Here is a 26,761-nt window from a genome sequence, read left to right on the forward strand (position 1 = left end):
AAACGAGCTCGGTCAAAAAGGTTCGGAAGAACTATTGAAAGCCCAAGGGTTGCTCTTCACAAGCGCACAGGAATGTGTGTGGGTGGTGTGGCACCTCCAAGATCTGGTTGAAGCTGCAAGGAAGAAAGTTGGCAGGCGGATTGATGTGATGAACCAGGGTCAAACTGGTTCGGGACAAGATTCAGCAATATGTCGGGTGCATGCGCAAGTCCCTCCAGTTCCTGCTTCTATCGGTATCACGGATCAATTATCCAGTCCAGTGACCGGTGAGTGGAGGATTTGATCAGGTGCAGATCTAAAGATATCTGACCAGGAGAAGGGTCATGAACTCATGTTTAAGGTGCGGAGGGCTCCTTTTTAAACCCCGAGGTGAAAGGCATCAAGGTCGATACAGTCAGTCGGTCGAAGTAGACATTTGCTGCAGATAATTGTTTGCTGTTCTGTACTGCCTTTCTGCGTTTGGCCTTCGGTGCCTGGCGTGGCGTAACTTGACAGGATGTGTAGCACAGTACAGTAACTGAACATGTGCAAATGAATTGAACAGATAGCTTGCACACGATGGCAGCGGCGTCAAGTTATTGATTGATCATTGAAGGTCTGGTTTGTTCAAGTCTGGTACAAGTCGAGATGAGCCAGCCGGTGGCCAGAGAGATACCCAAGCTGCAGCGGGGGTGGAGGTGACTGGAGGTGACTGGAGACATGGATGACTGGAGACATGGATGACTGGAGCTTGAGGTTTGCACGCAAGTATGGTCTGGTGTGGACTAGCGGCCCGAGTTGCTGGGACGGGGAAGGAACGAGTCACTTCTCTGGCCAACTGCCTGCAACTGACCACCTACCACTGACCACTGACGATGTCTTGCCTGACGGGATGTAGCTTCCGCAGGAAGGAAAAAGAGGAGAGGCATCGCTATCCCAGCGCCTTCTCTTGTGAAGGTGCTTGAGTACCTGCGAAAGGATGGACAGAAAGACTAGAATGCAATTTGCATATGCGGAAATTGAGCAATCATGTACCTATAGGTACCTAGGTACGCACATAAACTTATGAAGGGTTCTGGTGGGAGAGCCTGGTCTGGCAGGTGCATCCCATGCAGGGTGCTTGCTCCGCTTGCGTCTGGTCTCACCTGGCTGCCCAAATCTTATGACGATGGTGCATGGTGGGCAGTTGGCTTCTTTGGTCTGGATTCCACTTCCACCAAAACAGAATTCTTCCAAACATGCAAGACCCATTCTCACGTTTGTCCTGTCACCAACTGGCAGTTTGCCATGACATGTTTTGCCGTCGCCCTCAACCGCCGATTTGATTGACGGAAAGGCAAAATTATTGTTTGTCTTGTCCTCATCTGTGTCGTTACTCCGTTGCGAGCTTCTGATCCTCTAGATCAGGCTGCTTTCCCCGCGCCGCGTCTTATCATATTCGACTTCTTCACACCCCATTCTCATGGTGGTGACCTTGATGTAATCATGAGGCCGATCCGCACCAACTTGGTGCCCTACCTGCGGGCCGCCCGAGCAACACTACCACGCACTGCTGCGAACCACCCGACGCTATAGGAAGCTGGAATGTGAATATTGTGACAAGACAAGCAAGTCAAATTTTGAGGTGGTGTGTATGGTGCCTCTGCGGATCACTCTGAGAGCAAGCTAGTGCCTCTTCAGAGGGTAGGAGGAATGGAACACAACATTTGAACCCTGTTGAACTGATCACGAGCATAGGAACAAACCCTCGGTTGATGACACTGTCTAGAAGATTTGCTCGTGTTGCTTCTGTTCCAAATGCATCTGCTGCACCTCATCCCACAGCCATGCGGCCCAAGGACTTGATCATGACGTGCGTTCATGTTTGTGTAACGCAGAGTGCCTTGCATGTACATGAAAGTGCATGGGAATGCATGCCGGAAGCTCCCGTTACGACGAATACAACATCGAAAAGCACCACAATTGTAGTGGTGTGTTGACTTTGTTGTCAACTGGCGGCTTGTTAAGTGCCGTCTGGACTCAATACTTCCGCGTCCTTTTTTTCTTCAATCAACACCTCCCTCCCATAACATGACGCATAGACAATTAAGGCAATGCATCATACTGTCTGCAGTTGACTTGTGAAACTTGATGGTTGTCATCCGTCCCCGCGCACTTGAGACATGGAAACAGTGGTTTGTTCGTTCCCACCAACATCCTCATAGAGCAACAGATCATAAAATCTTCACACACAACTAACCCGATTAAGGAAGAACTGCTTTGATTACCCAAGTACACTCCATGACGCATATGCAGAGAGCCGAGAGGACTTACACAACTCCAGTCTGCATCTAGGGCAGTTGATCATCGAGAATCCCGAGTCATATCGCAGAACTGAACTTATCATTGGTGGGTTCTGAGACAATCGGCTGAGACAACAGAGTTCGGATCAGCTTCCGAGGGTTGTCGCCAAGTCCTCCTTTTCGCCACGGGGAGAATTAAGAAGCTCCAAGAAGGATCCTGGAGGGGCCACAGGGAGAAATGAAAAGCTCCAAGAAGGATCCTGGAGACCGCCACCGTTAGCATCGCTTGATATCTTGTACATGGAAGTGCAAACGCACAATGCGCCTCCTTAGATAATTTAAGCGAACTCGGATAACAGCTAGCCGGACCCTTTGCGTGATCCAAATGGATACAAAAACAATGCGTCTGTCGGAGAATTCCATGATTTGCAGTTACTTCATCAATAGGGCAAAGTTGAAAGATGATGTATACTCGAACAGGGGTGAGCAGTCGAAATTTCATGCATCTTCAGCAACATCAACTATTCTACATTTGACGGGCACGCGACGTTCGCCGTGTCGGAGTTGGTGATTCCGGTTTGCTCACGGTTTAGACGCTATGATCCTCAACCAGGATCGGTATCGGTGTATGTGGGTGCTATGTGTCTTCCAAATCGGGTTTATACATTAAACGCATTTGATCATAATACTGACACAGAGTTCCCATTAAGGTGAAACTCAGATCTGAGGCTCAAAGATGCACGCCAGGGTCTTGAGCAATAGCATTGATATCGGACAAGATGAAACTCACCCCTCCAAGAACCATCATCGATCTCCGCTTGGCTGTTGGTCTCGGCCCTGCCGGACCAGGTTGAATGACCCAAGTGCAAACAAGAACGGATGCGATCAGGAAAATTTGTCATTCTCATGCTCGGCAATTGGAAGAGTTTGTTTCCAAGGCGCCAAGCGCGTCCGTGGCCCTGAAACCAAGGTGTGCGAATATTGGTTTCTGCCACAATCTGCAGCGCCGATTTCTCTCCAAGACTTTCCAAGGCTTGCTGCAGAAGATTGGTAAAAGATATTTTAATTTGCATCATGAAACCCACTTGCCATGCGGTAACCGCGGACGGGCATCTAGGAACACGGCATGCTCGACTCTTCAGTGCTTCATGAATGCGCATGAGCACGTCGGCTTCGGACTATCCACGATGCAGCTTGTCTCTGGGCCACCTTGTATGACACAACTTGCAACAGAATATATTTGCCCGCAAGCAGCTTTTAGGACCAGCCAAATCCAGCATCTGATTTACAGAAATGAGGAGTACCAAGACTTTCGACTAAGCCGTCTGTCTGGCCTTCTCGTAACCCAAACAATTCAATGGAAGAACCATCATTACTTAGGTACTTGGCCGTTGGCACGTTCCGTCCGGAATTGCGCCTCATTTCCCTGGTTCGAGGGACAGCTACATCTTCTGCGAGGCATGTCTCGGCTGAGACCTCCCTACGGCATGCTCCGGCCGGTAGAGCCTCAGGTTTCGCCTCCGTTCACCAGCGTCATGGTAGTGACCCGCAAACCCCCACACAGGCTGATGAACTTGTTGTTTGGCGAAGTTGAGGTCATGGGGGGACCGAGCACTAGCAAAACCTGATAGTTATGGTCGTCCGCGAATAGAGAGAGCCTGGCGACATATCGTCTTGATCCACCATCCGCATACGACATGGCGCAAGCTCTGTAAGTGTCGAGGCAAATATAACTCAAACAACCACATCATTCTTAAAATCACGGCAGTTGTGAAAAATACTGGAAAGACTGCGTGATGCAAAAGCGTGGATTCTCCAAGTTCTTCTAGAACGTCCAAGGACTAGCTGAACCTTGTCGCAAAATACGAGGAAATAGAGCCACTGCCGGGACACCACGCCATTTAACTTTTCTGCTGGCATCTCGACAACTTATTGCAGGTCCGTTTATGGATACGCTAGGAAAATCTTCGGTCTACTAGACGCAAGGAGAAACTTGGCGTCGTTCGAGTACGGAGCCAACAACGGTCCCGAGTCGTACTCCCGAAAGGGAAGTGGGAACTATCAATCCAATATGTCAACTGGTTTGCCCATTTAGTCCCAGCAGCTTGGGAAAGATCGCCGACAAGGCCCCCCGAGTCACGTCCCGCCCACCAATGCACTTACACCCATTCGTGGCTGTTAGATGCGCCTTCTGAATTGACCCGCCCGCAATGGTGGATATCAAACGGACCACCGAGCAGTTGAATTGCACGTGTGCCATCGAGTGTGTTTGGGGTGAACGTTGACAAAATTGGATCTTCAACTCGCGCCGGCTGCCTCGGATCGGCGAGCCTCACAGGCACCACACACGCTAAAGACTCAAGGAACGGCGCCCAGTGGACCTCAACAGCCGTTAGAGGCGATTTGCCATGTCGAAATAGCAACTAGAACTTGCGTCGCCGTCGATTTCGTTGGAAATTATCTGGGCACCAAGGTGGCTAGTGCCTTGTGTACAACGCACGCTTGGCATGGCAGAACCTCGCACAACCCACGTTATCTCCGTCCCATGTGGACTTGCCGCCGCGCAAAGACGTTCTCATAACCCGCCAACTTGAGTCGGGTACAGTTACCTCAGAAGTCCAGGATCATGGCTGGACGGAGCCAGCGCCGTGAAGAACCAAACCCTGGGGGTTTCCCCTAAGCGATCTGATGCGCGGTCCCTATTTCGTCTCTAGTCTGATGGTGAGCCTCCAAACTCTCCTGTGACCTCAGCTGAGGAGCTCAGACCTCAAGCACCTCCCCAGACGATAATCGAATGATCGACGTTAAGCAGCAGGCCGTCGTTCTGTTAGCATCAGTCGGGTCCAATTCCTTTGCCTTCTTGGTCAACCAACGTGGGGCGCATGTGCAAACAAGCGTCGGGAATTTTCATCTCAATGAATCGTCTCGCCCCTTGCACGCCCCCCTTTGTCCCGCCGACTTTGTCTTCTTAGCATGTTCTCCAGTTTTAAGAATGCTCCCCCATTACTTTATCCCATTCGAACCACCCAGACCAGGAACGGGGTACGTCGGCCAACTGTGACCTCGGCTCTACCTACGCCGACTGGCCCGGCTCAATGCAGCATCAATTCTCTGCTCCACTGAAACTGTCATGTAACATGCTCCGACGGGAGCTAGACAAGTTTTTCTTCCTCACTCTTGTCGAAGCCAAGGGAAGTTACAAATGTGGTATCCGTGTAGAGGTGGTGTTTTCCATCGACTCAGCCTGCGTCATCACGACTTACTAGGTAAAAGGTGCGGGATTCGTTGCCCACCCAAATTTCCAAAGTTGGGTATTAAGATGCAGCACTTGGTATTATAGCCAGGTTCATCAATAATACGGTGGCACAACGTATAATGGAATTTTCGGAAATGACTTCCGCATTTTGTTGATGTCATCAAGAAGCCAGCATAATCTACCGTATAATACTGCCGCTAAATTCTTATGAAATGCGTCTTGTATACTACATATTTGAAAATCAGAGCCGCCAGCAAGTACCGCATGAGCGTGTGCACAACCCACTAGATCTGGCGGAGCCAAAATCAAAGACGCAAGGATACACTGCTTGAATTTCAAAAAATATCTCTCAAAATACATTCCTCTGCCCGCGCCGTGGACAGGTAACCCCTCCTTACAATGTGCTTGATGTGATCTGCCTCTTTGAACCCACAGGCACATATCCTTGCCTGACATGTAAATAAAGAGAAAACGCCTTGTTGATGCCCCTCTGCCCCCCTCCGAAGAGATCCTGTTTCCCTGTCGTATTTCTTGCCACTCCTTCGTAAGTGCACTTGTACAAACGGTCCGGGTACTCGTAAAACATCATAAACACATGTATAGATTTTGGTCAAACGACATTAAGACCAACCAAACGCCCGGTTTAAAACTCCAAAAGATCAAACATACGAGACGACCTAAAAGGACCGAAATAAATGAGGCTAAACGATAGAGACCTTATTCATAAAGAGATTTTACTCTGGGCCCTACCGCAACGGCGGGGGACCAGAGTTGATGTTGAAGCTGTGGCATCCACGCTCATGTCTCTTCATATTGCTGCGGACGCTAAAAGCCTTGCCACAACCGGCCTGTGGGCATTTAAACGGCTTTTCTCCTGTGTGGGAGTGACTGTGGATGCGTAGACTACTCGGACGGCTGAACGCCTTGCTGCACGTCGGGCAGATGTATCTATCTTGGCTTTGCGGGTAGGCGGTCCCGTGAACGGGGTTGAGGTAGTGGTGATGTTGCCACGGGTTGTTGCCTGACGACGGGGCGTATGTCAAGGGAACTGTAATGGGGGGAAATGCCTGCGGCAGCGGCTGCTGGTAATAGACGTTTGTTATTTGTGGTTGAGCCGTTGTCGTTGCTGGGAGTGCTGAGTGGAAGTAGCCGGCTTGGCTTTGGAACGATCCCATGGGTAGGTTCTGCTGGCCAGTTCCCTGAGGGCCGCTTACTGTTGATGCAGACTGTGGCAAGTGGACTTGGACTCGACGGGTGTCGCTATCCAGAGGAGGTGGTGTTGCTTCAAGAAATCTACCTCCGGAGAAGGATGAGGTGGACAGTTGCCTTGATGATTTGGTGACGGGGGAGCTGTGGTTGTCGAAGGAGAAATCCGATCCTAGGGGGGGAGTAGGCGGCAGACCTCTTGAATAGTGGACGTGTTGTGAATAACTTGAGTTTGGACGGCTGTCATGGGCGGTAAACGGTGTTTCTTGTCGTCGGGTTGCTGATGGGGCTATTACCACAAGGTTAGTTATTTCCGTAGGTTGCAATACTTTTCTGTTGGTTTTTTTCTTGGTCATCTTTCCAAGTCCCGTACCTTCAACACGAGGAGACTCGGAAGTCGAGTCTGGTGATGCGATAGTGGTGGGTGATCCAGCGTCAGCGATCCCCAACAATTTGGAGATGGAAGGCAATGAGCACTTGGCTTCTTCCATTGGAGGTGACGGGGGCGGTTGAGGAGCGTGTCGGTGATACTCGCTCTGCCCAGTAGTATGATGTCGTGCTATAGAGTGTACAGCCATGTCGAGAAACCCACGAGGGATATCAAGGTTTCAATTTTCCAGTTGATGAGATGAAGTAGTGTGCAGAACTCTTCGGATGAGTGAGCTGACAATGTTTTGGGAACCAGCGTCGGCTATGTTTGTGATGGTTGGACTAGTTGGCGAGGACGAACAAGTCCCTGCTGTTGTCTTGAATTATGGCACCAACTCTGATTAGGCTTTATTTTCCTGGTTTTGATGATACGTTTAATATATCCTCGATATGGATTTGGCGAGTCGGTTTGTGTAGTTGGATGGCGGTTCTGACAACACAGCCGGATGGGGACGATCCAGGTATAAGTATGTCTGTCTGCCTCTGGGTCCCGCAGAATAACACAAAGGCACAAAACAGCCTGTTAATCGGGAGCACTGTAAATCAGATCTGGGGGGTCCCGACACACTCCTCCCAGTAAACGATCCCGGGATGCCTGGGGGGTGGATGCTTGACTGCAAGCACCAGACATCTGTCACAAATTAGCAGTGGGTCAACTCTAGCTGAACGATTTGCCCCAAGACCAGACAAGAAAATCCTTGGACGAAGAAGGCCGTGAGATTCTTCTTTGGGAAGATAGAGGGTTCAGGAGGTGGGGTGGTGAAGTGAGGTGAAGCCGGATGAACAACCACGGAGTAACAAGCCATTGCGTCCATCTGAGCTCGACTCCCCCCAACACTGACTGACACAGTCCCGGGCTTGTCACAGTGAGTATAACAGAGGGGTGTGTGTCATGGTTGACAGATTTGGAGTCTGGTGGAAGAGAGAGGGCGTGAATTCCGTACCGCGGGCCGGGCAGGTGGGGGGAAGGGGGTGGTAGGAGTAACTTCTTGTCTGGCCGAGTGGAAAATCCGTCTGGTCCCAATGTTTGAAGAACCGCGGCCTCAGATCTTTGGTGGGTTGAGAAGGCGTGGCGTAGGTGGCAACCGCAACACCGACAGCAACAGCATTGGCACCAGGCCGGGCCCCAAGCCTCCCCCCATTGAATGTCACTGGGATCCGTTCATGGTCAAACGGTGATTGTGGATAGGGTTTAATGCATGGGTTTGGGATCAACTCGAGACGATCTACCTCGTTAGGGGGTCGTGGATCAAGGCCCATGTGCGACCGGATGGACAAGCTGATCTTATGCCGGGCATGGTTGAGTTGACGATGCAAGCCAATACAAGCTTGGCTAGTTTCGTGGCACTTGGACAAGTGTTGCGAATTATGTTTGGTTCGTTTCGTTTTGTATTATGTTGACCACGCGGTGCGCGTGCATTGAACGGGAGCAATGTCGGTTTGCGGGAGTGTTTCGGATCTTCCCCAAGACATTTTATTTGTATTTGTATTTGTACGCGCAATCGCAGATGTGCGTCATCTTGCTGGACTCTGCGGCGGGCAGGCCAAGCTGAGATAAGGTCTGATCGCGTCACAATCGATTTGCACAAGTATCAGCCGAGAAAAGTCAATGTCAAGTCTGGTACTTCGTACACCGGATCGGAGTTCAGTCGTGTTGTGTTGTAAGTTTTCGGATTGACTCAACATGCTTGACTTTGAAAATCCCACCATATTCCCAAGTCCTCGGATGTGGTCTGGCCAATGACCGACCATCAAATACAATCAAATCAATGTCTGGGTCCACGGAAGGTGCATCCCTCAACTCCAGACCCAGACTTCGATCAGCATCGCCAAACAATCTCGTCTCAAGCCGCCAACTTTTTTGGCATCAACCTGGAAGTGATGTTCGGCTCCGGGAACGATTTTGCAGAGCACCAGACACAATTGTTGTTACCCCTAGACCATTAACATCCCCATCTCATCCTGCAACGGTGGCAGTTTGACAGATGGCAGCCCTGTGTCCGTCCCCCGACCCCGACAACTTCAAGTCTGCTTTTCTCCATCATCCCTGTTCCCTGTCATTCGTGGCATTTGAGCATCCCGCTCCTCTTCCAATACCAGGCATCTTTCCCGCGCTTCAACGCTCTTCCTGCATCCTGTCCCATCCTGTCCCATCCTATTTGATCCTTGGTAGAGCTTAACAAGACCAGACCGGATCCGCAGCAGCGATCCCCCAAGAGTGAGCAACCAAGCATGCACACATGCATACATGCATGGGTCGAATGTACTTCGTCGCCCCCAACCTGATTGCCTTCTCGCTTCCCTTCTAAGGTTGTGCCCTTCTCTTCCCCTTCCACTTTTCTTCAATGTTCCCTTCTCTTGCCCTCAGCCCAGCCGCATCCAACACATCAAATCCCATCCCACCAAGCCGGCTAATACTGACGCCACTCACTTGCTGTCAGAGTGTTTGGTCGTCGCCTTTATCTATTTGTTGAATACAAGCTCTTGTGTTTAGCAAGATCCAGCACGAAAGAAAAAAACATATTCTACTACGCGTGGGGCAATGCTTCTGTGCGTGCTGTTGTATTGTAGTTCTAATATGACGCATCAAGACATTCGGCGGCATGACTGTATGTCAGCCATCTCCGCCTACCTAGATACCAGATGATCATTGATTCTTATGAAAATCTGACTCTCCTGTTGCCATGTAGACGATACGATGCGCAAAGCCCGTCAACCCTAGCGCCCAAGCCACCGGCTAATTTGAGAATCGACCAAGGTCGTGATCCTCGTTGTTCTCAGGCCAACTTTTGCAATGCCGCCATGTTGAGTATCATCAACACAGCGGAGGAGAAGGGCACTGCATCCGTGCATTACGCCTTTCTGTGGCGGAGTTCGTTGCACAAAGCTTCCTCCCAAGAAGGAAGCATTGAAGCCGCCTCATGTCTCTCGTCACTGCCTCCCAAGCCATCTGTCGACGCATACCCGCCATCCATCGTGCCTGCACATTTACCAAATTCGTTGACTGGTGAGTTACTGTGGGCAAATCGGATATCTGACGTATTTGATGTATTCTACCGGATCTGCAGCCGTGCAAACTGAATGTATCGACAGTCATGAGATGCTGGTCCGCGACTTTTGTGTGGTGGAAATTCCCGGCAAAATGCAATGTGAATCCGGCCCGTCTGAAATGGCGCCGCACGTCTGCTCCTGACCGAACATGAGACCTCTCTAGATGGCCGAGCACCAATATCACTCGGTGGTAAGAATGGAACATTCTCGGTCTGTCCTGTCACCTCATGCCATACCACGGTGATCCGGTCCGAGCTAGCATGGGGGTCGGGCCTGGATGGAGTGTCCGGTAATTGCACCATATTCAGTCTTGAGGTAAGACCTAAAGGCATCGATGTGAAGGTTCAATTGCTGGGAATATTTTATGCGGAAGTCGGACAAGGGACGAACATCGGTTGAATGGCTGTTGGCAACTTGGCATAGAGTCCATGAACGCATCCTCTACCATTAGCCAAATTGTCAGCTGGCTTTTCTGACAAGCACAATCAACGGCACAAGAACTTGGATCCTTGAAATATGCCAGGCACTTGTGAATCCATCTCTGGATGCCAGACTGTACTTCAAATATTGAGCTACAAGCACTAGAAGTGATATTGAAGTTGGCTTTCCCTAATTAAGCCTGTGACGATCCGCCGGTCTGTGCTCTTCGTGGTGGCACGGCGGCAGCCATTTGCCGATATCAAATGTGCACCTTAAATCTGCCAGGCCGGGATAAGATTGAGTTGCCATCTGTCATCCGTGCGAGAGGCTATTAGTCAACTTCACGTCGCCCTGAAACTGTGAGATGGAGTTCCGTAGTTTAAATGTGTTGCTTTTGCTGTGGTGGCCGCCAGCCACATATCAATGAGGCTGTTAATGCATGGATGGACAGCTATTGGCGTATTTTGATACGGAGTACGGAGTCTCAGCTTGGCTCTCTGGTCGAGCTTCGGCGCACTGGGAGCCAAAGCATGCACCATGCTACGTAGCAGAGCTGTTGACTGGGATGCACCTCGATGCTGATTGTTCCGGGCCGGACTTTGAATTCGGACTGACTGAAGAGGATGGTGCCTGACCTGGTATCCTGGTGGTGTAGGTGTCAACGGAAAATCCAAATGGCATCGCGATTGGTCATGGCCCCTGTGATCCCGTCCTGCTAAGGTGGAGTTAATGCCGGGTTGACTTCCAGAATGGTGCACTGCGGAGGGTAAGGGGTTTAATCACTGACGCCTTTATTGAAAGCAAATGATCTTCCTGCCAAGTCTCAACATGGCTATGGCTTGCTTGGTCCCCTGTTGGCGTGCATGTACTCTGTAGGCTAGACTGCTCACAAGTCGATCTCATCAAGTCGATGGAGACGTCTTGGACATGAAAGCAAAGGAAAATAAGAACAGAGACACCTGAGGTGGCTAGCGTGGAACTAGAGAGGAGATCTTCACGGGGAGAATTGAAACAGCCCCGAACACTGAAGACCCTTTGGCAGCAGGGCCTTAGTTTAGTACGACAAGTCGATTGAGCTGGCGGGAGATGCGATTTGGAAGACCAGACGGCAACCTGCGTTGCAAAACTGGTGAGCTGTGTCAACCTGCGGGACTCATGTTTGGTTCCCATGCATTCGTGCAAATGTGGCATAGCGACGGTGTCATTTGGTGCAGCTGAACGAGACCGAAGAGCAACGGGCCAGTTGAGCTTGGAATTTGTCGAGCCTTGTGGTTTCAGGGGCATGGACTGTTGGGAACAGGGTAGGGCGTGTTGGCGTGTTTGTGTGTTTGTGTACTCATGGTTGGGACAGGAAGTGAACATTGAGGTTTAGGATGTTTGACAAGAAAAGTCAAGTCTGGCTCAACATTGACTGGCCAACTAGGAGTTCGACAGTGCGGTTGCAGGTGCAGGTGCAGGTGCCTGGCAGAATCTTCATGCACGTCTGGTTTGCTGCAAGGGAAGGAGCGAACGACACATCGGGAACCTGCGTTTTGTGGCAGGAGCTTGGACTTGACCAACCCAATAAAGTGTCGCAGTTGGGACATATGTGCAACATTATGTGTCCTTCGTCTTTGGAACCGAATCACGTCTAGCTGATCTAATTTTATGACTCTACATCCTTTCATGCTGACAGACTGCATTCTCGATCGGGCAGCTCGAGACGTCAGCCGAGCGTCTCTGCATGAAATACTCCAGTGCTCGCCTGGTTGTCGTCATCCAGCTTGGGTTAGAGCCTTGGATACAACCTACCCACAAAGACCACTTCAGGTGGCTTGGGAACCAAATATTGATCGAAATAGGTTCCGTCCAGTCTTTGGGGTTGCTTGTGCTAGGATCGCTCAAGGATACCCATGACAAAGACACGGCCGAATCCCAGTGTTCCTCCTTTACCAAAGTTCCAGAAAAAGCGTGAAAGTCGCTTCACGTTCTTTCCGATGCGAGAAGGCAGGAGACCTTATTCATCATGAAAATGGCTCACAAGCCAGACACTGCCATTTCGTCCTCCCCCCGCGTCGACAACATGGTGTTCGGGGCACGCGTTACACAAGGTGGTGGTGGAGAGGAGGGAGGGCCTCAAGTCTGGTCACCGTGGGTGTCATTGGAGAAATACCGATTCTACAACTAATTCCTCGTTTGTTTTGGGTCATTCGGGAAGGGATGTCCTCCGTCTTGCGTATCTTTCGGGCAAATCAGGCAAGTTATGACCAAATCCAGCCCTGGCATGCTGCCGGTATCAACATCAAAGTCAGGTAAATGAGTCGCCATCGCTCGATTGATCTTCCAGACTTGCTTGTGCGCCTGCTGAATTCTATTTCAACTGGAAGAAAATCGCCCCTGGTGCCAGAGAATGCCGTCCCATTGGTGATGAATCGAAGAACCTGCAGCTGATCGTCCACAGCGCCAGAATCAGATGCCAATAGCCTGTTCGGTTAAACTATTCGTTCCGGACCTGGGAGCCGAGGAAGAGAAAATCAGCGCTGTTCCGGCCTTCTGCATGACACAAACAGGCTTGAAATGATGAGAACAGACAGCTGTGCCGGCTCGCTTCCACCAGATTATTGCTGGAGTGGTGATCCAGGCAAGGGTCTACCATGCAAGTCCACGCGACAGGTGGAGAGGAAACACCAGCCGGCCCTGTCAACGGCGTTGCCCCTGCTAGCGCGGTCGAGTTGTGGTGGCTTGGGTTATTAATATTGTTGGAAGTCTCCGACAACCCTTCACCCGCAGGTCTCCGAAGAAATTGTTGGTTACATCTTTTCCGACGTCTCCGTCCCAGCATGGAACAAAGACTCTTCTTGGCCTTGTAATATCCGTTATTGCACAAAAAAGCCTTTCTAAAGTATTATCATACGGGCCGATATAGCGGCTGGATCTCGACAAGATCGTTTTATCCTGTCTGGTTCCCACAATTTTCCTTCCAGTCTTCTACCCAGCAATACTGCCTGAACTACCCATGCACGGGCAACCCTTTCAAACTGTTGGCATCCTCCACCAAAAAGGACAAGACTTTGGGCACGTTCGCTTTGTCTCTTGAGGCACCGTTCGCCCCGCAAAGCATAGGTCAGCTCTCCAGCTGTGGTTCCCAGGTAACAACGGTCTTATGTTGCGCTTGACTGAACCATGGGTGTCGCGAATGAAAGTTTGGTACTCTGCCACACCCATTCCACCCGGTCACTGCATCAAAGTCTGGAGACTGGTCAAACGAGCGGGACTTTTGGATGCTCTCATGCCACCAAAAGTACAGCATCCAAACAAGGTAACGAACCCAGCTTCTTACGGAATGTGACCTCGCGATCGACTCTGCAGTCATGCGTGGCGATCCATGTGTGAGAGGTATCGGAACCCCGCGGGCTGTGGTTGTATTGCGTTAAAGTGATCGTCAACTCACCATAACTGCCGCGACGGGAGTCAAGTTGCCTGTGCTCACAGGTAGGGGGCGACGATATTGTGCAGTTGACGGACTCCAGCTCTGCAGAATTGCCAATTGTTTGTTCTGCCGACAAGGAAGTTCTTGCCAACCTGACCTGGCATATTGTTGGACCAATATAGCTCCACACTGCAAGTGTGCTTCCGGTGACCGAGCCTCGAAGACTAAGTCTTGTGATCGACATCCAAGTCTTCGGTGGACCGCAACCAAAGTGCCAGAAACTGCTCCGATGGGTCGTCTGGCTATGACTCAATGAAGTCCATTTCTACCTAGCTTACAATAATCCATTGTGATGTTGTGCTGAAGAGGAATCCAGGCGGACAATGAATACCACCATCTTCTTGAGCTCTTCAACTTTACTCCGGCTAATCTTCTGGGCATGATGTCAACTAACGCATTGTCCGAAAATCACCCACCAACCAGGATGCTTTTGATTTAGCATATTGGAACTATGTGCTTTGCCTCTACCACCCCTATTTCGAAACGCCCAGACACGTCCACAGCCACACAACTGACCAACCCTAACCCAACGATCTAGGCTTCTTGGGGAGACTTTTTGGCAGATAAAAGCAATGTACATCACCATCTGAAACCGACAGCACTGATCTCACTGCTTACTTTGCGTGAGAGCTATTGGTTGATGGCGGTGAAAGTGGCCTTACATTTGGGTCGGCTTCTTCCACTTTGCTTTGCAACCGAATTTGACTGTGCCTTGCCAGATGTGAAGGACGGGGTGGTGGTGCGCCTAGGTTGTTTCAAGGTGAAGAAATACCTGTACATCAAAGGTTGGAAAGCCCCAAATGAAGATGGAGACAAACTTTGATGATGGGCGCTGAACTGCAGATGGCCACCCAAAATCCAGGGCATAAAGAGACATTCCGCACTAATGTCAATGACCCCAGGCTGCTTCTTGGCGAGTGGCGGTATGCTGGATAATATGAAATGGTGGATGTCAGGTTGCTAGGCAAACCCTGTTCTGACACAAGTCAAGACCTGTTTCTTGATGTTGAGTCTTTCTTTTCGTTTCCTCCTTCACCATTTCTTCCTTGTTTGGGATGCTCCCCATCCAGATCGACGAGTCTTCTGCTCGGAACAAAATGGCTGAGGACTGTTGTTCGCCCTACAAAACTCTCGGTTTTGTTGAGATAAAGCCCACCAAAGTAGTTACGAGAGAAGCAGCAAAGTACAAACTTTAGGGTACTGTATTTCGCCAAAAAGACAGTGCCGTGTTGTGAAACGCCACGCTGAGAGCTGCACTGGCTCGGTTGATCTCCCTCGGGGTAATTGTCATACCCGTCCGTCCCCAGGATAATCGGCACCCTTACAAACTTGTGCAGCGATACCCGGCAAAAAGCCTGCCACATGGGTTTGAAAAACCAATCTTTACCAGAGGCTGTCGAGATACATCCCGATGACCGTCGTTCAAGAGTGTTATTTACGGTTTCGACCACCAACCGCTGTTCCTAGAACTCCCACATCGATCAGAACGGCTCTGTGAAGCACATTCCAAGAGGTATCAATAGTCCGCTGAGCTCCCAACTGACAAGACAAGAGTACTGTCCCGCCGGACTACCTTGGTACATATCCCTGGACGACCTCAATGGGGCTGGATCGCCGCGCAAGGAAGGCAACATGACGCCCACCTTACGACGTTGCTTTTGCCCCCACTGGTGAACACTTGCACCCTGCTTACACTCCACTTCGACAACGGCTTATTTGTGGAATGAACCATCAGTTGTTGTTGTGGAACGAAATGCATACTCCCCACAGAGATTGCTGTACAGTCGAGCCAGGACTTGGCACCCACGATGCTGCGGCGTTGGCCGAATCAAGAGCCCTGCAGAACCAGGCGTTACAGGGTGTGTGTGCAAAGAAATTCGCCTGCAGCCTTGGAATATCACATGGCATTCGCTTGATGCTTTCTCCTTCACCGGGCATACGAAGAGCTTACCCAGAAAATAGTTGAAATCAGCCATGGTTTCTGGTATAAGGAGAAGCGCTGAAATGGTGGCGCTGAGCATGTTATCTCGTTCCCGGGAACTAGTCTCTTCTCGATGTGAATAGCAATGCACCCTATTGGATGGAAGAAGCGATTGGTGAAATCAAAACGCTTGTGCGTCTGCGACATTGGCTGAGAAACGGAAAGCAGGCTGTCAAAATTTGGTGGCATAATGTGACCTGTTGAGCCAGAGGGTTGGGTGCCTTGGCTCATCTTGGTTGGCCTCTTCTTGTCACGACAGTTTGGATAATTTCATGCCGTCGTTTGCATCAAGCACGCTTTGATACCGAGCTAATTTCGTTGGTGCGGACACTCTCGTTTGGAGAGGTTCGGAATTTCGGAACCAAACATGATATCCCAGCATCAACAGCCTGAAAAGTTAGTGAAACCCTGGCAGAAAAGTGCTAATCTCATCAATCCAAGAATGGACAGGATCCCGAGGAGATTTGCGTTGCTTTCTCCGAATTTTAACGGACGGTAATGGGCCGGTGAGCCGCGGAATTTCGATATCTTGCAGCCTTGTGGCTCCCAAAGATCATGGTTGTCTCCGTTCCCGTCCCGACAGAGCCTGCATCTTGGTTGAGCTCGCGATAGGTCGACCAAGCAAAGACTAATGGTTCCTCCACATTCGTCCATCGCTCAGCTCTGAAGTGCCGTGAAAGAAGGTCTGTGTAACGGTACGAGTGCACGAACAAGGTCGAGTGCGACTTGGATGAAGCGATTATTCACAAGGAGAAAAAGAGAACCCGTAAAGGAACTCTGGCTGAAGCTATTTACACAATGCTCACAAAGTGAGACATTCATTAAACGGGCAGGTCACATGATTCCCTCACAGTCTGCGAGAGCTCTGTCCCGCTTCCTGAAAATCCACAACAGATCCCGGAGCAGTACATCATCGTCTGGTCTGAATGGCCCAGAGAGACGGAGACAGTTTCTGTGAGTCTTGTCTTTACGAAGCGTTTGATACCGTGAGAGGATTTGCTCCGCTGAAAGTGGACCATTTCGAATCTTTGTCTTCTTGTGCAAGCTGCGACTGTTCAGCATTCTTGCCATCGGCCGGTCCCGTTTCTTGTTGTTTCAAGGGAGCTGGAGCGAGATGTTCGACCCACATGCAAGTCAAAAGGTAAGGGATAACAGCGGACTCAGCTCGAGAGTGACGAATAAATCTATGTGAAGTGATTGAGGCTACTACTTTTGTCTTCCAAGTTCAAGGAAGTATTGTGATAGCTTCAGGTCTCTTGCCGTGGTGTTGAAAATCTTTGCATGCAGGATAGCGAAAGTCGTGTTCAAACCTGGCCTTAAAAGAGCCCTAATAATATCGAACCGGTTTTCTCATTGTTCTACAACAGTCGTCTGCAGCGGAAGAGGCATTGGATGGCCTGCAGAACTATGAAACCAGCCTGTGCAAAGCAGGCGAAGCTTGGTAGGGGTAAGATTTTTGTGATCTCGAGAAGCGTGCAACAATGCAGTTCGCATCACTCAATGAGCCATTGAAAATGGCTTCAAAACTGCTGCACTTGATATGATATAGTGAACTATGTAGGAATGAACAATCACCAGAAGCTGATGAGATGCTGCTGTTGGTAATCTCACGGTACGTACCCCAGACCAATAAAAGCTCAGACCAATGGTGTTGAAGATAAAAAAAAATGCGTCTTGGCTGCCTGTTTCGGCCTAGCGTCAAAACGGCGTCAACTTCCCCCAAAGGCTCGCATCAGCTCGCTCACCGGAATATCCAAACAAATTCAGCCGGGAACTTGTCAAACACAGCAGCACTGAGAGCAAAAGACTTTTCCTTTCCCTTTCTGAAACCCCCCGCCACTCAGTCACCTAATCGCTAGAGATGCATGCTGCGCCGATGGGCCGACAGGCTCAATCGACTTGGAATTACCAGATACAGCGAACCCATCCTGCTCTGACTCTAATGGTCTGACCTCAACCTAGCCATGGATCCGATCAACCCCCCAACCAAGCCCTGTCACAACTGCCGGCGTCAGCGGCTCCGGTGTGACCGCTCATACCCACACTGCAATAAGTGTATTGCTGCTGGTAAGGATTGCCTTGGATATGGCAAGCTGTTTCGATGGACGGGAGCTGTTGCCAGCCGCGGCAAGCTGGCTGGGAGGACGTCCAGTGCTCCCGTAGAGGCCGGTGGCAAGGCTGTATCGCCATGTCCAAAGGAGGATGGCAAGAAGGCCGATTTGGATTTCTTTGCGCCAAGCACCTCCCCTACTGCTACCAGCAGTAACGTGGGAAGTCCCAGTGATGGTTCCATGCTGGGCTATGGAGGAGATATGCAGCTGGTTACACGATCACCATCGCCAGAGAGTGTTGTTGGTAGCCCGTGGGTCTTGGCCGATCCTCTATATCAAGATATGCAACATTCACATCGATATTATCTATCGTATTGTAAGTTGGTGCTTCGATGCCTACCCATTGCCAACGCAGACAACTCGTGGCTAATTTCGATTAATAAAACATAGTCACGGAACGTGTCTGTAAAGACCTCGTGTCGCAAGATATTCCTGAACGCAATCCATTCCGTGGATTGCTTCCACTAACTAGATCTCATCCACTGCTGCAGCACATTGTCGTCGCCGCATCAGCGGCTCACATGTCCAATTTGGTTCGCGCTCCGTTAGCATATAGCGTAAAAAGTGCAGACGACAGCTTCACTTCGGGCATTGAACAGGCGTCTCGACGAGCGCTCAAGGACGCATTGGTCGCTAAGACCAAAGCGTTGACACTGATGCGTGGCGCGGTGGAGAACATCAATACCACCGGGGGTGATGTTGTGCTTGCTGCTGCTCTCTTCTTTATCAACGTGGAGTTGATTGAGTCCGGCAAGCATGGCTGGAAAGCTCACCTGGAAGGAGCTGGCCGAATCATGTCGCTGCTACGACCTAATATGGTGGCAGATTCTGCATTGCGAGACTACATGCTGTCTGATTGCTTCATGTGAGTCAAACCCTTTAGAACACCACTGCAGTCACGGTATTGAGTAACTTGGCTAACGATATTCAAGCTATTTCATCCTGGCATCTGCCTTCATGCCCGCCAAATCCTTTGATACCCAGTCCTACTTTCAGCCGGAGCAGATCCCTTCTATCCTGCAGCGAGCAGCGGCCAATAGCTACCTCTGCTGTCCACCTGAGATTCTCAGCATCCTACATTCAGCGTCCCAATTATCCAACGTCCCTCCAGAAGTCGCATCGGAGGACGATGTTCGTGCAGCCGGCCTAGCCCTCGTTCAGCAAGCTCAAGCGTTTGATATCGACTCCTGGGCAAATGATGTCCGCAATATATCCTACCTGCAAGACGCGCCTATCGAGAGCAGAAAGCACGCCGCATCAGCCCACCGCCTTGCAGCATGTCTTTATATTTTGCAGGCAATTCCATCTTTGAGCAACATGACAGATCATGACGAAGTGGCCGAGGCCCTGAGCCGGGACATTTTTAAGCACTTGTCTCATATTCCTGACGACGACCCGAATTTCAAGGCTACGACATGGCCTACTTTTATCGTTGGAGCCGAGGCTAGTGGTCGTGCAAGAAGAGAATGGGTCATGGATAGACTACAGCGACTCGTGCGGTCTTGCCCTTGGGGCTTTTTATATACGGCCATGGAGACGCTGCAAGTTGTCTGGAACCTGGATAATAATGGAAAAGGCACGAAGAGCTGGGTTCAGACGTTGAAGGATCCTGAAATGAATTTTCTCATCGTGTGAGAACGATTCGAGGACTGACGAAGTGTTCAATGGCATTGATGTCAGTTATGTTTTCGCTACGGATGACCATCCAGTCAGCCCCGAGAGGCTGAATTGAACACTGCCCGCCCCGCCGCCTCTTTTGTCAGAGCTGAGCTCGAGCTGAGTCATCGCATCAATTCTACAGAACGCCAACTTTTGAGATTATTTAGCATGGCGATGGCGCATATTTGATGAAGCTGTACGGACCCAAGACTATGAAAATGGATCGAAGAATAGCAGATTGCATACTGCCCAACTCTCCTCAAGTGCGGTGTCTTGACCGCTTCAGCATTTTGGGTGATGATCTCGAGGGCGACGATGGGCTTGTGCCACTTTGGCCGCTTCTGCAAAGCGTTTTATCTGGAAAAGTCAATTCGACCTCAGGTGTCATCGATGTTTTAGATACCATATCAAATTGTATTCGTGGCTCGTCGGGCTCGTCAGGGAATTACGGTATGCTCAAGCAGGTTATCGACAACTTCGATCCCTCAATTTTTACCATCATCTGGCCCAATATCGTGCAGTTTGCATTGAAACTGACTGAAAGTTTTCCGACTGGCAAACTCGAACACCTCGGGTCTGGCGGTCGCATACGGTTATCCAGAGGTCAAGTTGGATGTCTCGTGGCTCATCAGTTTCTCTGCACACTTCCTGCTCCTTCTTGGCGCGACGACTTTTATGACTTTAGTATTTGGTATGACTCGTCACAAAGACATCCTAAAGCAGTCGAAATGTATCTTACCGCGCTCTTCACTTACTTTGAGAGATTGAATGCTGTTGATGCAAGTGTGGACTTGGAGGTAGTTGAGTACTCACTTCACGCGTCGAGTCTCGAGGATATTCCAGCAATTGGTCCGAGGAACAATTCACCGCTCACCCAAGCAACTGTTGTCAATGTTCCCGATTATAGTACAGAGCAACAGGAACTTCTCTGTCAAGGACGCGACGGAGCTGTCGTCGTATCCGCCAACAAGGACATCGGCTTTGGCCAGTCTGCCACCCAGGAAGAACTTTATGTCGGCAACTGTCCTGAGGCATGTCCAGCTGTACTCGTAACCCCAACTCTACACCCTGACCAAGTTCTCGTTATCAAGGGCGCCAGACCAATGCTGCGAATACTTGGCCAACGCCGCGACATCTCATGGTCTATTCTGGAACCACCTGCCCAAGGAGGACGGATGCTGTTTATGGACGCTCTTGAAATCGATGAGGTGGACAAAAACGACGGACTACTACCCGATTTGAAGCCGCAAAATGTGGAACGAGAGATTCTAAAAGCCTACACTGCATTTTCAGCGTGGGAGTCTGACGATGCCGCGGAAGTTTGGAGCGGAATATGGGGTTGTGGAGCGTTTAATGGAGACCCAGGTGTGAAAATGTGCATCTTATGGATAGCGGCGTCTTTGGCTAGGAAAACATTGCGAATTTTATGTGATTTGTCTCAGGCAGAGTTTTCAGCGTTGTTTGGCAAGTTTATTGGACAGGCTGGCGTGACTGGGACGGTTGCAGAGTTGAGAGACCGGCTGGATGCGATTCCGAAATCTACAAAACGTCTTGGAACTATGGAAGCTCTACTAAAACCTTTTGAGAGCTGATGGGTATGTTGGCGTTGACTGGGTTTGGGCATTGGTGGGATGGCAACGAAACACTCATGATTGTGCATGAACGGTCATTTGACCAGAGCAATTTAGCGTATACTATAAGAGTTTATATTCTATCTATCGTAAATGTTAACTGTGCTTTTCGTGCCGCAGGAATTGACCGTTGTTGTGGGACTTACAATCGCATAAGAGCACATGTTCACCACATGGAGAAATAGCCTGCACGTACATTGCACGGGCAATATTCTGCAGCAGTATACTATTATTAACTCCTTAACCAATACAAACATAACAAGATGTAATTAAAGCTTTTTTATGAAACTGCGATGCTGCAAACACTATTGGTTGGTTGTGCGTAGCTGTGGTGCAGTTTGCTCCTCGTAAATGCTATTTCAACGCTTGTAGGACCGGAATGGAAGAACAGCACTCACGTTTCTCCAAGTGAAGGTGTTGTCTAGCTATTGTCCAGTTACCAGAAACAATATTATGCAGTCTATCGGGTGGGAATAAGAAGGCGCATGCATGCTGCTAAAATAGCTGTAACTCGACTTCCAAGACAAGTAATGCGGCATAGTATGTGAACAACATCGATTCGTAAACTAAGCCAAACACAACAGTATCATGCGACTAAACATTGCGCTACACCCATTTATGATATGTCATTATATTTATGTGTAACTACACCCATCCCCTTCAGCAAAGCGCATCCAACTGTTGCCCGACCTGCCCAAAATTAGCCTCCTCTCTTTTCCAACTCTAATTATCACATAGATTCACACTTTATTCATGACACTATTCGTATTTATCGGTATTTATGGTGTATTTACAACCATGCTTTACATCTTATACAAAAATGATGTACGGCAACGCTCAGCTGAAAGAAGCAACTCAGAATGTCCACTCCAAAGTGAGGTGACATGACCACCCCTCCGTCATGCCACCGAGAGCTCAAGCCTACATGCTTTGTGAAACCATCGGGATATGGAGTCATTGGCTGCTCCTCTATGCTACGTGGTCATGCAGAACTTATTACTTCTCTGTGCATGACCACCACTTCAGCTCTCATGACCCCTCAGTTCTCAAACTTCTTGTAGTAATAAGTCGCCGAAGACTTAACTCACATCGTGTTCTGATTCAGAAACTTGTACTTGATATTCGTGTTCCGCCTTAAGCGTTTTAACACAGGGTTGAATATCTTATCACAAGTGCACTTGGCTGCCAGCTTCAGCAATGAATTGTAAGTCACAAACCAAACTATAGGCGGCCCGGCATGCTCGGCGACTTTTATTGCCTTACATTGCTTTTGACGCTTATTGGGCAACTTCTTTTGCAATGTGTACTGAAGATACTCTTGTATAGCCAGCGATGCGTCTGAAAAGCGGGCAAGTTCATTGTCCGATGTTGAAAATCCGCGGCCTGACCAGCCCAAGAGCTACAAAGAGAAGTATGCCGTTATCTCCGCAATTTAGCTATTTGCAATGAACATTCTCATATTGACGGCTCCCTGGCTATATCAAGATCCAAGTACAAATTCGGTGACCCGTTAGCCGCAGGTTAGCAAGGGACTGTTGTTAAGGCATATGGTCCGTCGGGTCAGGTGGCTATTAGAGTGATTTCAAAAAAGAACTTCAAAGCCATCGACGACAAAGTCTACGAAGAGCTTGAAACCCTGCAACGTTTAAGACACCCTAATATTGTCCAAATTGAGGAGTGGTTCGAGTCCATAGTAAGACCTGATGATACAAAAATGTGTGGGCTGTGATGGATGTTCTCGCTGACACTTTGTTGCATTCAAAGGATACGTTCTATGTTGTTGCAGAGTCTGCGTACGGCTACGAGCTGGTCGAACAGCTTTTGCAACAAAATGAGTTTGCAGAAAAGAATGTCTGTGAGATAATTAAGCAGGTAATAAATGCCGTTGACTATCTTCACAGTTACGATATTGTTCATGGAGGTGCGTAGATTCAGCTGCGGATGGGGTCGGAGGTGAGTGAGCACAGAGGAACGACACTGACGGTGCCTCATCTACTAGATATCAGGCTGGAAAACCTTTTCTATCAGAGACGAAACTCTAAGTTTTATGTCGTTCTTGCCAATTTTGGCCTCGTACAGACAATGAATGTCGAGGAACTTGCCTGCAAGCCAATTGGCCCGTCATTTAACTACCCGGCACCTGAAGTGTTTGAACAGAAGGCGCCAGACAAACCTACGGACCTGTGGTCTACAGGAATCATTACCCATATTCTTCTTTGCGGGTACGCGCCCTTCTGCAGTGACAATCTCCCCGATCTGCTACGATATTATAAAGCGTCGCGGCTGTGGAACCGCTCGGAGCATCGGGAGGATATCAGTCCACATGGACTAGACTTCGTCTTCCGACTCTTCGAGTTCGACCCCGAGAGGCGTCTGACCAGCAGGGTAAGCCAGACAGCTAGCTACTAAGCACTGTACTGATTGAAACCTCAAAACATTTAGCAAGTCAAAGATGAGTCCTGGTTGAGCGGCAATAGCGCAACAAACAACGACCTGCATCCCAAATTGGAAGTCTACCTAGATAACCGACTTGCCTGCGATGTCGGTCTGTGGAACGAAATTGCGAACCACGAGGAAGACTTTACCGAATTCGATTTAATCAAGTTGAGCCTCAGGGACAATTCCTCCGGTGTAGGACGCGTCTCAAGATCTTCGTCGCCAGAAATTTCGGCATTGCGAGACTAAGTAGAGGAGAAAAGCGCGCTGCGAGTACCAGGGAGGCTAGGAGAAGACAGTCGGGTGCTATCGAGTTCATCCAAATCGTTCTCCGAGGTCTCAAAAGATACGCAGTGCTGGGGTTTATCATCATTAATTTTGAGTGACGATGTGAAGATCAACCGTCCACCGGACCTCCTGGGCCATCATGAGTCAAAGAATTTGGGTAGAGGCAATCAGCCACTCGCGACCATTGTGCACCCAGCTCCAGGAAGCATCGCGGAAGCTTTGACGTATGAAAATGCAGATGATCTCGCAATCTTCTTGACAGAAAGATTTAGCGAATCCGCACACGGCGAGTATGCCTGGATAGCAGAGCTCAAGGACATAGGATATACGCATACGGAGATTGCGGAGCTGCTCTACGAGAGAGTTCACGACTCGCCTTGGATTTACTTTGAACCCTCATATTTCCCATCTATGAGGACCCTACAAAATCACCATTTAGACGACTGCGCTCATCAGCTCCTCAATCCCTCTTCCTCAGGGAAGCTCACCTTGCTGGAAGATCAGGATAGGAACGTCCTGCTAGCGATCGAAGAATTATGCGGTTTGGGTGGCATATGTCCGTTCACACGGGACAAGACCATCTGGAACGGATCAGCCGAATTTGAGGAAGAAAATTCGGCCGTTTTTCTCAGACATCGACTCTCACCATCCGAGTTAGACGCCGCCCACCCAGATACTGCCCCTTTGCTTCTCAGAGTGGCCGACAGATTCCTATCGGCCGTTCGGATAGTCCAGGATGCCAAGTTCTGCTGCGACTCATTTACTATATTGAAAATTTACGGAACATCTAAGGTCAAGCTGTCACAAATCAAGTTTCAGCTGGCAGAACAGATGTTGGTTTGCCTTGATAAGCTTTGTGTCCCAGCCACAGCGCTTCAAAAGTATCAAATCAGGCTTCGCCTGAGGCGATTGTCCCAAGAGATCATCGATTTCGCCACTGAACAAATCCTCGACCCAGGAAGAGATAATGTTTGTCACATGGCGTCGTTGGCGCTGCAGGTTCTTTGTGTCGGCTTCCTATCCTACGCACAAGCCCATATCGGAATGTTGAAGCCAATTTTTGTCGACACACCACTAAAACGTATCAGACTTCTGGGAACGGCGTCATCGAGCAGTCCGTTAAATTGTATTGAAGCAAATCTTGTTGACCTGACTTGTCTTGGTGGTTTGTGTCAGGGTCCGGTGCTTGCATTTGAGCATGGGTGGCGCATCTCACACCATCGTCTCGAGAAATTCGATGTGCTTGCCCGTCCCGACGACATTTTAGACACATGGGGTCCTGGTGAGCTCATATTTCGGCAAAATGAGACCTCACCATTGGGAATCAAAATAGGCGGAGGATATATCAGCCATCCACCAACAATACCACACGACAAATACCACTGGGATCGCTTCTTAAGCATGCCTAACTGGTCATCTTCGCCAGAGAGTCTGAAGTTTGGAAGAGAAATCCTCATTGGAGGCTTGGTAACATGCAACAACCGCTGCAGCAACGACGAAAAACTCTGCTGGACAGGATCTTTGAGAGATTTTGAAGAACTAGGCACATATCGAGGATATCTCGAATCCACCGAATATCAGCTTGGGTTCCAGAGTGGAGTGGACCACTTCAACATCACTGGCACCAAGGTTTGGGCCAAGAGACGTGGCAGAACAATCAAAGATAAGAACCTTGAGCGAGACGATGACATGCTCGTGCCATTTCTTGACTTTTACTGGGGAGTCAGAGTCAGTTTCTGCACAGGAGTCGCCCAACGAGTGTTGCTGCGCCAGCTCGTGGCCGGCCTGTTGCCGGCATTTTCGCAGTCCATGATTGGGAGTGGGTTCAGCGATCTCTGGACGGACCTGGAGACAAACCACGGGTTCACCCAAGTTCTTAGAAACGATGCAGTCTCCATTCGCCATTGGATGGGTAGCCTGCCGGAAGAGCTGTGCCGCCTCGGGCTCCGCCTGGTCCGACTTATACTTGGCACACTTCAAGACACGGGTTTAAGTCCGGATGGCACGAACTTCCTAGTGGCGTGGCCACATGACGGGATGGTCAATCGGTGTTTTCGAATCCCGCTAGGTAAGGATAACAAGTGGACGCCAATGCTTGCAGACTCTGACGATTGCGCTACGTTCGCATACATGTCGAACATGTGTCTGGAAGCAGGAGCCATCACTTGTCGCGGTCCAAATCCAAAGTGGGAGGACAAGATTCGTCTTCTCGAGACGGCGGTGTTATGCCCGGCCAGCACTGAGGCTTTGCAGCATGAGCAGACTTATTTCTTCTACAAGCTAACCAATAACTTGTTCTGGGTGAAGTGCACGAGAGAGTCCTTCAGTCGCACTGGTGAAACTAGACTCTATACGGTCGTTACCGTTTGATGTAATGCGAAGGCTCGTGTTCAATGAGGAGAGAAAGAAGCAAAGAAGAAGACTGAGGGAGAAGGATCTGGCAGCTGTGAAGGCAGAAGTTGTTGCTGTGTGGTCACAGAACTCGGTAATAAGACGTTGATGGGAGGCAGAGATGACGCGACTCAATCTGCACCACCATTAGCAGCAAGGATCTAATTGCCCT

At 49.7% G+C, this 26,761-nt stretch overlaps 5 protein-coding genes across 5 annotated transcripts; 3 read left to right on the forward strand and 2 right to left on the reverse strand.

Annotated features, from left to right (window-relative positions):
- Positions 1-6,263: 6,263 nt before the first annotated feature.
- Positions 6,264-7,301, reverse strand: VFPPC_08734 (C2H2 type zinc finger containing protein; the record flags this gene model as incomplete). The annotated part of the gene is made up of 2 exons (XM_018287390.1): positions 6,264-7,012; positions 7,097-7,301. 2 exons carry the CDS (start codon positions 7,299-7,301, stop codon positions 6,264-6,266), a joined length of 954 nt encoding a protein of 317 aa, XP_018144393.1.
- A 2,666-nt stretch (positions 7,302-9,967) lies between these two features.
- Positions 9,968-10,873, reverse strand: VFPPC_17794 (hypothetical protein; the record flags this gene model as incomplete). Its single annotated transcript, XM_022429476.1, has 3 exons — positions 9,968-10,420; positions 10,477-10,644; positions 10,823-10,873. The coding sequence occupies 3 exons, from the start codon at positions 10,871-10,873 to the stop codon at positions 9,968-9,970; spliced, it is 672 nt and encodes a 223-aa protein (XP_022285470.1).
- A 189-nt stretch (positions 10,874-11,062) lies between these two features.
- On the forward strand, positions 11,063-11,257 carry VFPPC_17793 (hypothetical protein; the record flags this gene model as incomplete). The annotated part of the gene is made up of 1 exon (XM_022429475.1): positions 11,063-11,257. One exon carries the CDS (start codon positions 11,063-11,065, stop codon positions 11,255-11,257), a length of 195 nt encoding a protein of 64 aa, XP_022285471.1.
- A 6,780-nt stretch (positions 11,258-18,037) lies between these two features.
- VFPPC_12068 (acriflavine sensitivity control protein acr-2) lies at positions 18,038-19,819 on the forward strand (the record flags this gene model as incomplete). The annotated part of the gene is made up of 3 exons (XM_018290063.1): positions 18,038-18,500; positions 18,575-19,049; positions 19,117-19,819. 3 exons carry the CDS (start codon positions 18,038-18,040, stop codon positions 19,817-19,819), a joined length of 1,641 nt encoding a protein of 546 aa, XP_018144398.1.
- Positions 19,820-23,202: 3,383 nt separating this feature from the next.
- Positions 23,203-26,568, forward strand: VFPPC_12070 (WD repeat-containing; the record flags this gene model as incomplete). The annotated part of the gene is made up of 4 exons (XM_018290065.1): positions 23,203-23,395; positions 23,474-23,859; positions 23,917-24,105; positions 24,169-26,568. 4 exons carry the CDS (start codon positions 23,203-23,205, stop codon positions 26,566-26,568), a joined length of 3,168 nt encoding a protein of 1,055 aa, XP_018144400.1.
- Between the last annotated feature and the right edge of the window lie 193 nt (positions 26,569-26,761).

The sequence above is a fragment of the Pochonia chlamydosporia genome, chromosome 4 (assembly GCF_001653235.2).
Source record: "Pochonia chlamydosporia 170 chromosome 4, whole genome shotgun sequence".
NCBI classification, from domain to species: Eukaryota; Fungi; Ascomycota; class Sordariomycetes; order Hypocreales; family Clavicipitaceae; genus Pochonia; species Pochonia chlamydosporia.